General features: G+C 34.2%; 2 protein-coding genes across 2 annotated transcripts in view; one reads left to right on the top strand and one right to left on the bottom strand.

Moving 5' to 3' along the window:
• Positions 1-3,708: 3,708 nt before the first annotated feature.
• On the top strand, positions 3,709-10,566 carry LOC120418251 (protein obstructor-E). Its single transcript, XM_039580568.2, has 3 exons — positions 3,709-3,892; positions 9,809-9,885; positions 9,950-10,566. The coding sequence occupies exons 1-3, from the start codon at positions 3,829-3,831 to the stop codon at positions 10,463-10,465; spliced, it is 657 nt and encodes a 218-aa protein (XP_039436502.1). The 5' UTR covers positions 3,709-3,828; the 3' UTR covers positions 10,466-10,566.
• LOC120418242 (beta-1,4-glucuronyltransferase 1-like) overlaps positions 10,534-13,422 on the bottom strand; it is a 20,199-nt gene continuing 17,310 nt past the window's right edge. Inside the window, exon 4 of the mRNA XM_039580558.2 lies at positions 10,534-11,402. Coding sequence (XP_039436492.1) covers positions 10,593-11,402 — 810 coding nt within the window. The 3' untranslated portion in view covers positions 10,534-10,592. The remainder of the gene's footprint in view (positions 11,403-13,422) is intronic.

Below are 13,422 nucleotides of genomic sequence, written 5' to 3'. Positions count from 1 at the left end.
AAATAATCAATTTAAAGGATGTCCATGCAAAAGTGCTATGAAAATATTCAAAAAAAAATCTTATTTTGAGTAGTATTTTCCGATCGATTTGATGTCTTCGGCAAAGTTGTAGTTCAAGATCAAAACTTTTCAGAATGGGTGCACCGAAAACCATTTCATTTTGCATTCCCGATTGTTTTACCTTTTTGTCAGAAGAACTCGATTTTGACAAACTTTGTCACTTTGTCCTCTTTGTTCATTCTTTTTTTTTTTTTTTTTGCGGTATGTTGTATTTGTCCAAGATTGCCAATTTTAAAGCTATAGTGCATGACGGACGAATTGGTTTTTGCCATGATTTGATTTTTAGAAAAAAAATACTTTTTTAGACAATTTTGGATGGGAAATTCAATTTGAAGTTGAAAGGAACCTTTGTTAAAATTATAAAAAGCACCGTTTTCAAATAATTGTAAAATCAAATAATTTCAAATTATGAAAAAAAAAAGCAGAAAAACGTTTCAATTATTTTTTCATTGATGACTTTTGATTACTGAAATTCGGCATTGCAAAGAAAAAAATATACATTAAAATTAAAAAAAAGTGTAACCAAATAAGGCCGTTGCAAATATTTTTCAAAGTTTATGTCTCCCCCCCCCCCCTCCCCTTCAAAATTGGTCTGAAAAATCAGGGGGCAAAAATTTTTTTTTCCAAAAAACTTCAAAATTTCCACGAAAATAGAAGGCTAATCATCTGAAAACAATCTAAAATGCATTTTTCTGCATTGATAATAATATTTAGCATGTTTGGGCTTGTTTAGAAATGTTTTGAATTTTTATGATATTCCAATGTACAGCACCGCAAAAATTTTATTTTTCGCAAAAAATAAAATTTTCGTCAATACTTGGGTATTTCGGAAACTAATGATGGCAAAACAACTGGAAAGGTGTATAATGCATTTTAAAACACTTTTTTCATTAAAATGTTAAAACCACAGCTCGTAATTTAAATTTTTATACTTTTTTATTTTTTTTTAATTTAAATGATTTAGTATCATTCTACAATATATGAAAAACAACCAAAAAGCGACCCAAAAAAAATTAAAAAAATTTAAAATGCAAAAGGTAGGAGAGGTGATAGAATAATAACAAACTAACAAAAACTAAATAACATAAATACAAATTAAGCGCTAAAATGAAACAAGAAATACATAAGCCATGAGAATTTTACTTTTTCGTTGAAAAAAAGTTGCTTAAAATGACCTTTTAAAAATCGTAAAAAATGGGCAAAGAGGGTTTGATCTTCGACTTTCAATATTTAACAAAATTAAACCAATTTGAAATAATTTTCAAAATTATAACCAATTTCAAAATCAAGACTTGAAAGGGTTTCAATCGTATTTTAAAATTTTTGAAATGTTAGAAGTCATTTTGAAACTCCGAGAATATTTTTTGTGTTGAGAAGGCATACAGTTGAGTTATTTGTATTTTTCCTAAGACCCAAGGAGACGTTTTGCATTATGAGTTCGTCCATTCGACAATTTCAACGGTATATGGGTTATAAAATGAACTTTTTTCAAATTTTGACAATGTTCTTTTTTCGATTTCAAATTAAACCTTACATACAATTTTTGACTGAGCTCAACTCATTCAAAATTTCAATATTTTTAACAAAATATTATTTTTAACAATCAAAGCTTGTCAAAAAACATGCACTTCTTTTGGTCCACTAAGGCTGGTACATTTGCGGGTGGGCACCTACACAGCTAAAACAGTTGTAATCCAGCTGCGTGTAAAAGGCCTGGGTGTAAAATAAATATTGCATTATTTTATGCAATTTTATGTGATTTTACACCCTGAAATATGTAGCCCATCAGTATGGGAAACCTACTTGACCGAAATGTCACGCTCATATATGCGTTTATCCTAACAGATTTTCATTCGTCTGATGGCCGAGTGGTTTAAGGCGCCAGTCCTTACTACTGGTGCTGGGTTTGAATCCCGTCGGCTGCAACTTTTTTTTTGTGTCTGCAAAAAATTTACATGCAGTGTGTAATATTAAGAGTTTATTTTGACGAAGGTGATGTGCATGCTTTTGCATACGATTTTACTATCGGATTTTTTGCTGTGTATGCTTAAGCATAAAAAAAATAAAAATTGAAATTACAAGCCTAGGTTTCAACATTTGGATGAAAAAAGTGTTTTAAAATGCATTTTACAGGCGTACAGTTGCTTTCCAATCATTAGTTTTGAAAATATCGAGGTATTGACGGAATTTTTTTTTCGCAAAAAAAAAACTTCTCGTGGGACTGTACATGGGTATTTCATGAAAATTTAAAATGTTTTCAAAGGAGTTCAAACTTGCTGAATATGATTATAAACGCGGGAAAATGCATTTTAACTGGTTTTCAGTTGATTAAACTTTAATTTTCATTAAAATTTTTAAGTTTTTCGAAAAAATTTTTTTTTTGCCCCCTGATTATTCAGGCCAACTTTGAAGGGTGGGGGGGACATAAGCTTTGAAAAATATTTGCTACGGTCTAAGTTGTTTTTTTTGTGTTTTAGAATTTTCTGTGTTTGATTTTTTAATTTATAAAATTGGATTTTATTTATTCTGAAGATTGATAAATATTGCTTCATATTTGGTGGTATAGAATTATCGATTATTTTGGTTTTTAAATTAGTGAAATTTCGAATTTTTAGATTTATATTTTTTAATTCTCAAAAATCTCATTTATCCAAATTTGTATTTTAGATTTTTCGAATTTTGGAACACATGGGTAAATTTATGTGTTAATAATTTTGTAAATTTGTGAATTTTTGGAATTTTGACTCATTTAACAAAAAAAAAAATTAAATATTTGCGTTTAGAATCATTTTTAGCATGTTTGGGTTGATTTAAAAATCTTTTGAAAATTTTCGAGTTTTTTTTTCGCATTTTTTTGTTGTTTTTGTCAAATTTTACATTTTTTGAAAACAAATGATTGCAAAACCACTGAACTATAGTTACACTATAGTGTAAAATTCATTTTAAAACACTTTTGTCATGCAAATGTTGAAACTATGGCTTGTTATTTCAATATTATTTTTTTTTATTATAGCTCAACGACCCAAAATAAAACAGTGAAAAAAATCTTGCCGAGGACTTCAGATAATCGAGTCTAGACTGATAAGTCAATTGACAAAATTGCCATAAAAAAATTATTACAATTAATTTGAAAAAAAAAATCTTTGTCGCAGACAACACTGACTTGAGAATTAAAATCTAAATATGAGACTGTGTATAATTTGTCCTAATGTGCATCGACTTGGCTTTTTTATTCTTAGCTTTTTTTTTCATCTTGAAGATCTTCCGACCGTTCAGGTAATTTATTTAAATAATGTCAGGTCATAAAAAATACACGTCACATTTTCACTATAAAGTCATGCAAACCTCAACGTGACATCTTACGTCGTTCCAACCAACCATAACCTTGCCTCACTCAGCAAAAAAAAAAAAAAAAGAACAACCCGTTGGTGACGCCGCGTTCGACCGCCTATCGCTGGCCGGCGATCTCTCTGATCTGCTCCCCAACGTGGTCGATATGTCACCCCACCCTATTCAACTATAATAAGAAAAAAAAAAAGGCGATCTCTGAGCTAGAAGGCAGAAGATTCATCCCCCCGCGTCAAAGCAACCCTTGCGATCTCGTCAGCAGAACGACGATCGGGGGTTGCTAAGATGCGCGCGTGTCATGGCACACTCAGTGTTAGTTTGAATTCGGCGCCGAACGGTTTGGCGGGAACGATTTTTAAAAGTTGCTGTTTGAAGTGGTGCACGTGTTCTAGAAGTTGAAGATTCGTGTTTTATTAGAAGATGAGTTCGGTTGGATTTCTGCCTGCGGCAGTGATCGTCGCCGTGGCACTGTTTTGCATTCATGGTAATTTTATTGATTTTTATAAAATAGTTTGAGGTGTGACATTGAAATCTTAAAAAGAGGAGACGCATGGTATCTTAAACTTTCAAGGCTAACTGCGATCAGTTTCTTAATCAGTTCAAGGTTTCAAAGTGTGAATTTATGTTAAATTTGACACCTTTGCTTTTGCTTCCTTATTGATTTCGAAAACAAGTTCTTTCAAATGGCAAATCGGTGTAATTTGCCACATCACGAACTTGTGACGAAAAGTGCCCTAGAAAACAGTTACTTCTAGTTGCGTAACGATAGATTGATTGTTTTTTGCTCTAACTACAACTAGCATATACTTGAAATAATGCCACATTAAATCGAGAACACCCACATCGCCGTTCGGAAGGGCCCTCTCGAGAGTCGTTTGTAACGGAAAATTTAAAAGGTGATTCGAAGGTGCTAATCTTGGCACGTAAAATGTGTGAGCTGTGTGTACTGTGTGTGGGGAGGCATTTAAGCAAAATAAAGGTGAAGATGAGCAATCTCCCGCGTGGAGAGCGGTTCACCTTGGTGAATGATTTTTAGCAGCTGAGATGCTGAGGCGGCTGCTGCGGAATGGGCTGTGAGCCTAATTTGCATTTCCAGCACGATCACGCGCGGGAGAAGTTTTATAATCGGCGATGTTACTGGGTTTTGGGGGTTGAATTGAAGATGTGACTTTTGGTGGTGACATTTTGAGGTTGAAAGATGATAAGCGTGATCGGACTAAGAAACTGTTTTGATAATGAACTGTTTATTGCTTGAATTCGCAAAAAAAAAACGCAAAGTTAAGTTAGTGAAGAAGCAGTAATTCACATTATAATTGTTCTTAAAATTGCAAAGCTTAATCGTAGGTTTTGCAATATTATGAGCAATTATAATTTGGCTGAAACTCTTGAGTAAAGTTGTTAATAATTATGAGGTCGGTCCAGGAAAAAAGTAAAATAATTAAAAAAGAAAATTTAATAAACCTTTTTTCACGAAAAGTGAAATCTTTAAAACATTTTATTTTATTGTTAGCTTTGTGGTAGGAGATTAAAACCCAATAAAAAATTAACATAGATATGATTTTTTGAAATAACCTTGATTTTTAAAATTTGAAAACTCATTTCAGGTAAAAATAAGAATATTTTTGATTTTTTATGTACTGTCCATATGACGATATCTTGGCAACTATCGATTTCCCATTGCAAAAATTGAAATCTTTGAAAATCTTTTTTTTAATAAACATGAATATTGCATGTATACCAAATTAAAAATCAAGCCTTACATTTCAAAATACTTAGAACACAAATGTTGACCACTTAAACTGCAAGGTTATTTAATAAAAGCTCAAGCAAAATATCTTGACCCTTATTTTTAATATTTCGAATGTCAATTTTCGAGCTAAAGAAATGCATGGAAAAATACTTCCACGGATATATGATTTTTAAAAAAATAATGATTATTCAAAAAATATTGAAAATTTACTGCTTTTATTTTATAACAAATAAAAAAAATATAAATTGAAATGACAAGCCAAAGATTCAACACATGAATGAAAAAAGTGCTTTAATACTCGGGTGAGTTTTCAAAAAGCCGTAAGAGCCACCGTGACCTCCGACACTAATATTCGTTTTCTTCAAATTGTAACAAAATTTCATTTATTTTTAGTTCGGGACATTTGAAAGTCGTGTAAATGAACAATCTTAAGCAACTTTGAAATTGGTTTTTCGTAAGAAGGTCGAATACCGAAGCAAAAAAGGCTTTGCTTATCGTTGGCTCTTACTTCTTTTTGAAACTTATCCGAGAATAGTAGTTTATGCCAGGGCTGTGGAGTCGGAGTCGGAGTCGGAGCCGGAGTCGGTGGAGTCGGGTCTTTTTGGAAAGCCTGGAGTCGGAGTCGGAGTCGGAGTCGTAAAAACTCGATCAGCTGGAGTCGGAGTCGGAGCTGGAGTCGGCTAAATTTTATTAGCTGGAGTCGGAGTCGGAGTCGGAGCCGAAAATTTCTGATTACCCGGAGTTGGAGTCGGAGTCGGAGTTATCTTAAATTCAACAAAAATTATGTTTATTTTTTATTTTTTAGTATTTGCTATAAAACAGATTAATTTACAAAACTTCTTATATTTTTAATTGTTTTTCAAGTTGCATGCGCTGCGTTGCCATTTTTATTTTGTTTAGAGATCACTAAATGATAACCTGTTATCAGCTCTTACCCAAGCATAGGTATCATCATAACTAAAAAAAAACATAGTCAGAAATATTTAATTGATTTTTGACTGCATCCTTTTGCCGATATTTATGTACCCTTTGAACTCAAATTTGACCAAATTTAATCTAGTTCTTTCTGAGAAAAGTACACACACAGTCATCTTATACCCCGATAGCGAATGTCTTGGTGTTTATAAGTAATTCAATGTTCAGGAAAAAAGTTACGAGGTACATCAAAAAATGTAAATAATAATCACTATTTATGGAAATCGAAAACAAAAAAATCACTGACACTCTTCCAACAAACATTCAACGATTATAAAAATCTATTACTTGGAACTCAACAAGCGCATTTTTTTTAACATTGTGCAAAAAATTTAAAGTGTCGCGCTTAAAATATTTAAAACTGACATCAAATATAAAAAAAGTAGCAACTAATTTTGAAATCATCATTGAATATGTTCAATATATCAATTATCTTAATATTTACTATTTCTCTACTAAAATCTGAGAATGTTGATCCTTAGGCAAACTATTTTGATATTGTTGCAAATGAACCGTGACCTAGAAAATATTTATCCTCTGGATTTTTGTTTTTTATCCAATTCTAAGTTTTTTCATATATTTTCATGGATGCGCACGACCATTCATAAAGCTTCGTTTTAGGTGAAGATGCAAGAAGTATCGCGCGCCTCCTTTTAAATATATAACACAAATTAAAAATTCAAATAAATCCAAAATTCCGAGATAAAATATTTTCTAGGTCACGGATATTTGAAAAGGACCCCTTAAGCGTCTTTACCACGAAGATTTTTTTAGATACATTGATTTGTAATAATAAACTTCTTCAGCCTTGGCGTGATGTCCATGTTCGTCTTAAAAATTTCAATGGAGCTTTAAAAAATAGTTTCGTTTAAAATTGTTATTTAAAAATACTAGGTGACCATGATAGTCACTGTGCTTCTTATAAATGTCAACTTAAAAGTGAGCAAATTGAATTTATATGTTAAATCAATCATTAAGGCCAGCTTTCTCTTAATGATCATTAAAAAAATAACAATTTATTATTTTAGCTTTTAATCAATTTAATGAAAATTTGAGGTTTAGTAAATAAATCCAAATTTGCTTACCAAACTGTTCTTCTGAAAATGCCTTCAAAACTGGCGTTTTTTTATTTCTGTTTCAATAACGTCTAAAACTTGTAAAACTAGAAACTTTTTTTTGGTTTTTTCCACTTAAGGGTGCACATCAACCAAGGAAGTTGTTGTCTTCTTATTCCAAAATTGACAAAGTTACGGACCCAATCCTGCAACAATCTGATGGTAAAAATAGACAAATTTTGTTGCGAATCGCATAGTAAACCTCGTAGTAAACAGTACTTTAGGGGATGAATAAAAAATGATATCGATAGTTCCCGTAATTTCAAAAATACTAAAATATCTGTAACAAAAATCTAGGTGTAAAAGCTCTGGTTGATGTGCACCGTTAAAGAGTTTTTAAATAATCCTATTTATCAATGTTTTCGAAATAATAGTAAACTAAATATTTAAAAATATGTGGGGTCGGAGTCGGAGTCGGAGCCAACCATTTTTTGAAAGCTGGAGTCGGAGTCGGAGTCGGAGTCGGCTAGAGTTGGTGGGCCGGAGTTGGAGTCGGAGTCGGAGTCGGTTGAATCTGAAAGCCGGAGCCGGAGTCGGAGTCGGAGTCGGAGTCGCTTGAAATATGACCCGACTCCGCAGCCCTGGTTTATGCAACAAGTTGCAAAAAGAGGATTTTTTTCAACACGAGTCGTACATTAATTGGATAAATACGAAGAGTGCTGAAAAAATCAAGTTTTGCAACGAGTTCCATACAACATTTTTTGCAGATCCGAAAAACGCCCACTGAGTGAAATTTTAAGTCTAATTATCATGTATTTTGTCAATTAATCGTTTAAATAAAAAAAAATGTGGAAAAGTGTTACTTTTCGAAACAAGTGCTGAAACGTTCAACTTTTCAGCACCCATTTCAGTGTTGAGTAGTAGAACTTTTCAGCATTTATTTTGAAAAGTGTTGCTATTCGATTTTGTTATTTCAAAAAAAAATTTAATTACCCTCAACATTCTAAAAATGGTTCCAAACGCAGGGGAATGCATTTTAAATTGAGTTCAGGTGATTGCACTCAAATTTCCATTGAAATTTTTAAGTTTAAAAAAAAGTGGAGACATTTTCTCAATATTTCATTATCGCAATTTTTGCCGCCATCTGGGATTTGAAATTATAATTCACTTAAGAGTAGTTAAGGGGTCATCGTCATACAACTCAACAGTAAAAAAATAAAGCAGCGAAAATAAAATCGATAGGTGATTTTTTATATAACTGGACTGTATTTCTTTTAGATAACTTGTATATTTTTAAATATATTTTTCAAATAACAGATACTTTTTAACTATTTTCATTTTTGGATTGAGCTATTCGGACAAATAGTAATCTTTAATCTTTCAGGTGACAATATCTCTATGATTTTCAATGGTAAAAATAACAACATCTGTATCTTTTCTAAAAAAAAAAATAAAAAAAATTGAATTTGATTTGAATATATTCAACATTTTTAAATCATGTATTATCATTTCAAAAGATCTAAAACTGAAATGGTGAACCTTTTTAAAATGATTCGCTTGATTTTTTGAAATTTCAAATAATTTTGTTTATAAAGTATAACATTTCCGATGTGTCAAATAATTGTCTAGTCAAATATAAAAAAAAAATACAACGGAATTTGACAAAAACTCAAAGATTTTGGATTGATCCAAGACATGCGAAATTTAGATTTTAAACGCAGGAAAATGCATTTCAAATTGTTTTCAACCGATTAGACTTCTATTTCCAGTAAAATTATGAAGTTTTTTGAAAATTTTTACGAATTTTTCGGACCGGTTTTGTACGGAGGTAATTATAATGCAAATACTTGCATAAATGTTAGATTGAAAAAATAATAATATTAAAAATTAAAAGGTTCCCAACCCCGCCTTTAGACAGGCTTCGATTTAAAAAATCGCCAAAAATCAATTTTTCAACCAATTTTTGATCTTTAAAAAGCATTGGAAAGAAGAACTCTTAAAATTTTAGAAAATTTATGGGTTGGAAGTTTTACTTGTTTTATGAGAATTTGCCAATGTTTTGAAAAATGTAATTTTTTTAAGGCTCGACTTTGGCAGTGTTTTTTACTAACATTTCTTATATTTTAAGTAAAAAGAAGTATGCAGTAATTTTTTAGTGCCCCAGACTATGCCTCTACGCATTTATTTACAATTTAAATGATAATGGTGCCATTTTATAGCAGAAAATGTAAAAAACATGCAAAAAATTGAAAAAGTTACAGTGAAAACATGAAAAAATTAGATAGGCAAAATGTAATGATAGGAGGTGGTAGAGTAGGCCAAATACTATCAAAAACAAACATAAACTAAATGCAGATTAAAATACTAAAATGAATCAACAAAAACATAAAACAAGAGAAGTAAAGTTTTTCGTAGAACAAAAGTTGCTCAAAATGACCTCCTAAACACGCGAAAAATAAAAATGTTCGAAAAAAAATTTGGGCAGTAGAGGGTTAAAGCCAAGTGTCAAATGTGTTGTCCACAAAAAGAAAATTAAAAAAATTAGCACTTGATTATAAATCACGTTAAAAATATGAACTAATTTTAATTTTGTATAAACGTATTTTGCAATCAATTTCAGCAAACAGCCAATCATGCCCGGAAAAATACGGTCGTTACCCAGTTCCTGACGAGTGTGATGCCTATATTGAATGCGTTGTAAGTAATTTTCGTTACAGTTTTCAAACAAATTTTATCTCACTCCAATTCTCTACTTTCCCAGGAAGGCATCCCCGAGCGCAAGCTCTGCCCCGACGGCCTCCTCTTCAACGACAAGCTGAACCTGTTCTCCTACCCCTGCCAGTACCCCATCGACGTGGACTGCTCGAGCCGCCCCCGGACCCAACCGGCCATTCCTTCGGATGACTGTCCGCACCAGTTCGGCTACTACAAGCTCGGCGACCGGTCCCAGTGCGGCCAGTTTATGAACTGCGATAACGGCAAAGGACACGTTCTGGACTGTCCGTACGGGTTGGCCTTCAACTCGGCCACCTACCAGTGCGATTGGCCCGATCTAGTGGAGGATTGCGACGAGGAGGCGTATTTGGGCTTCCGCTGTCCGCCGCAGGGTGAGCTGAGGGCTCCGATTCGGTTCTTCCGGGCACCGGACGACTGCCGGAAGTACTTTATCTGTGTGGACGATAAGCCAAGGGTTAACCTGTGCGGACCCGAGCAGGCGTTCAACGAGCTGATCCGAGCATGCGACGGAGCCGAGAACGTCACCGGATGTGCCATTTGAAGGGATCTAGTAGGCTTGGGGGAGGTGAAATGTGTACACTTGAAAATACTCAGAATTAGACACGTGACTAGACTAGAGAGGTATAAATAATTAGATTTATTGACATTTGGTTTTTTCTTACAAAGTATCACATTTGGCACTTTTCCTTCTGTCCATACAACCCGATCAGTTCCGGGAAGATGACATTTTCTACAAAATTCCGCTGCTTAAGCTCCAGTTCCGGCCTGGCCGCTTCGCTCACGGTCTTAATCCCCGGTCGATGCACTAAAAATCCATTGTCCAGAATGTGAAAGTCATACTCCAGCACGCACATCAGATACCCTTGCGTCATTTTGTCAAACTTCCCCTCCCAGCACAGTCGCTCCTCGTACTGAGGATCTTTCCTCGTCCCCACGTAAATCGGCTCCCACCGCCCAAACTCCCCCTCCCGCTTCGCCGTCACCAGAATGTCCATCGTTTGGTCCACCTTCACAACCCGGAGCCAGTCCCGGTAGCTCGGCACCGTGTGGCAACTGGAGCAAATCTTCTCGTGGAACTTGATCGCCTCACCCCTCCTCAGCATCCCCAGCAACTCAACTTTATCCTCCGGCACCGGTGACACATCCGTCACCTCGAAAATCGGCAACACGTAAACCCCAGGCCGGTCCAACGTGCTCCGATAAACCGGATGTGCCACCATCCGGAGGAACATGTCGATGAAGCCCGGATTCGGATACAGCTCAATGTCGCTCGCGAGGACAAAGTGCGTCTGGGCGGCGTCCCGGGCAATGTTTCGACCCACGTTGACCGGGTAGGTGTGGTTTGAGGAGCGTGAACTGGAAGAGGAGTGAGCTGCGTTGTTTTGGGGCGTGGGCTCGGTTGCGTTTTCCGTCAGGAAGGAGTTGGTGGTGTTTGGGCAGGCCAGTTTTTGCTGGATTAGGTTTTGGTAGTGTTTGATCTGAAAGAGACAAAAAATCAACAACTTTACTTTACAATTTTATCATCAATTTTATTTTTTAATTTTATTATCAGATTTATTAGAATTGCTTCTTCAACTTGTTACTTTATAGAATACAAAAAGACCATTTTTTTTAAATAGATCACAAAGCCGATTAGGTATTCACCGAAAAGAACCTAAAAAATAAGCTTTTGAAAAAAAAACCAGTTCACAAACAGATGATGGTACATACTATTCAACTAGAAAATATCTAAATTGAGGAAACCTGTGTTCCTGTGTTATAAAAATATTTAGACAGGGCCGAATGATTAATCTAAAAAAATTGATGGGAGAAAAAATTGTTTTTTTTCGGTTTATCTATATTTTTAAAAGTCCTAATCATAACCGGCCGCATCACTTACCACGGTGAATCCTGGCTTCACACCCATCTTACTAACACCCTCAAACCTCACGTGATACTTTGTCGAAGACGCAGCCGATTTAGCGGTCTTCATCACTCAAGTATCGGACTAAAATTCCTATCCACTTCCCCGTGTCTTACCACTGGTCGTGGCCGGCGCTGTGATTGGCTAGCATGAAAGGGACATTTGAAAGTTGCGAAGTGGTGATGATTGGTTCCTACTCTTCATCTGTGGTCCACGGAGCAATTCTTGGAGGTCCTGGTCAATAACAGAGTAGCAACTACGGGTAGACACCAATGCTATGCTATGCTATTTTTAAAAGTCCTAATCATAACCTACAACGTTGCCAATGACACCAATCGATCAGAAAATCTGAAAATACAGAATTTCATACCCATTTTATATAACCAGACCCCAAAATTGTATGGAGACTTCTATGGAAAAACTCATGATGCAAAATGACTTCTTTTGAAATAGGAAATGTATGCACAAAGTGTCATCCAAATCAAAAAATACAAAGAAGTCGATTTGCGAAATCGTAGAGAACCCATTACTTTTAACTGTTGTTGTTGTTAATTCATTTATTTCTGGCAGCTTTAACCTTCTTGGTCATTCGCTGCCCTTACTTTTAATTGAATCACAAAACATGGTAGAGTTGATATAATTAATTTGTGCGTAGAATCAACCCATAAATTTTGCTGTTTTTTCCAAAAGAGAGTTGACAAATTCGAGACTGTTTATTCAACGCTAAATTTTGAGTTGCTTCAATTAGATTTGAGACTTATTTCAACAAAAAAAAATCGTTAAGTTAAATGAAAAAATATTTTGTTGATTAAAAAAGGCCTGATTTTTTTTTGCGTGACATTTATGCGATCATGGGCAGTAAACAAGTCCAAAATAATTCTACCTCATGTTCAACTTTGAGAAAACATAATTTTCCTTTTTTTACGTCTAAAAATATTTTTTCACGAAAAGTTCAGAAAAATTCCTACTAATTTTTAATAGACACTTTGAAGATTGGACCTCTGCCCACACGGATAGAAATCTTGTAAGCATATTCGGTAACTCTGTGTTTTTGAATTCGTATACATTGAAATGTTTCCAAAATCGTCATATTTTTTACGAATTCGAACAACAATGTTGTCGATTTTGAAAACATTTACATCGAAATTGAGAATTTTTTTGACGATTATGGAAACATTTCAATGTTTACTAATTCAAAAACACAGAGTCACCGGATTGCTGACAAGATTTCTATCCGTGCAGTCACGAAGTTCTAGCAGAATTCTAACAGAGCTGGATATTCTTACAGTATTCTGGCAGAAATGTTCCACCGTTCTAGCAGAAAATTCTGGCAGAACTGCTAGAATATTTTGTGACTGTATGGTTGCTGAGATGCAGCAACGGAAAGAGAAAAAAAATGAGAAAATGAGGAGAAAATTTGGTAATCATCCAAATAGCTGTCAAATTTTATATACGTCAATATCACAGCAACTCTGATCTTTCTGATAAAAATATATACATAGCCTTTTTCAAATAAAAGTCTTGAATTTTGAATTATGCAGATTTTGTGTTAGAAAATTTTCAAATTTTTAATTTGGGCTCCAATTGACAGAATG

The sequence above is a fragment of the Culex pipiens genome, chromosome 2 (assembly GCF_016801865.2).
Source record: "Culex pipiens pallens isolate TS chromosome 2, TS_CPP_V2, whole genome shotgun sequence".
Classification (NCBI taxonomy): domain Eukaryota; kingdom Metazoa; phylum Arthropoda; class Insecta; order Diptera; family Culicidae; genus Culex; species Culex pipiens.
This window is presented reverse-complemented; position numbering and strand designations above follow the sequence as displayed.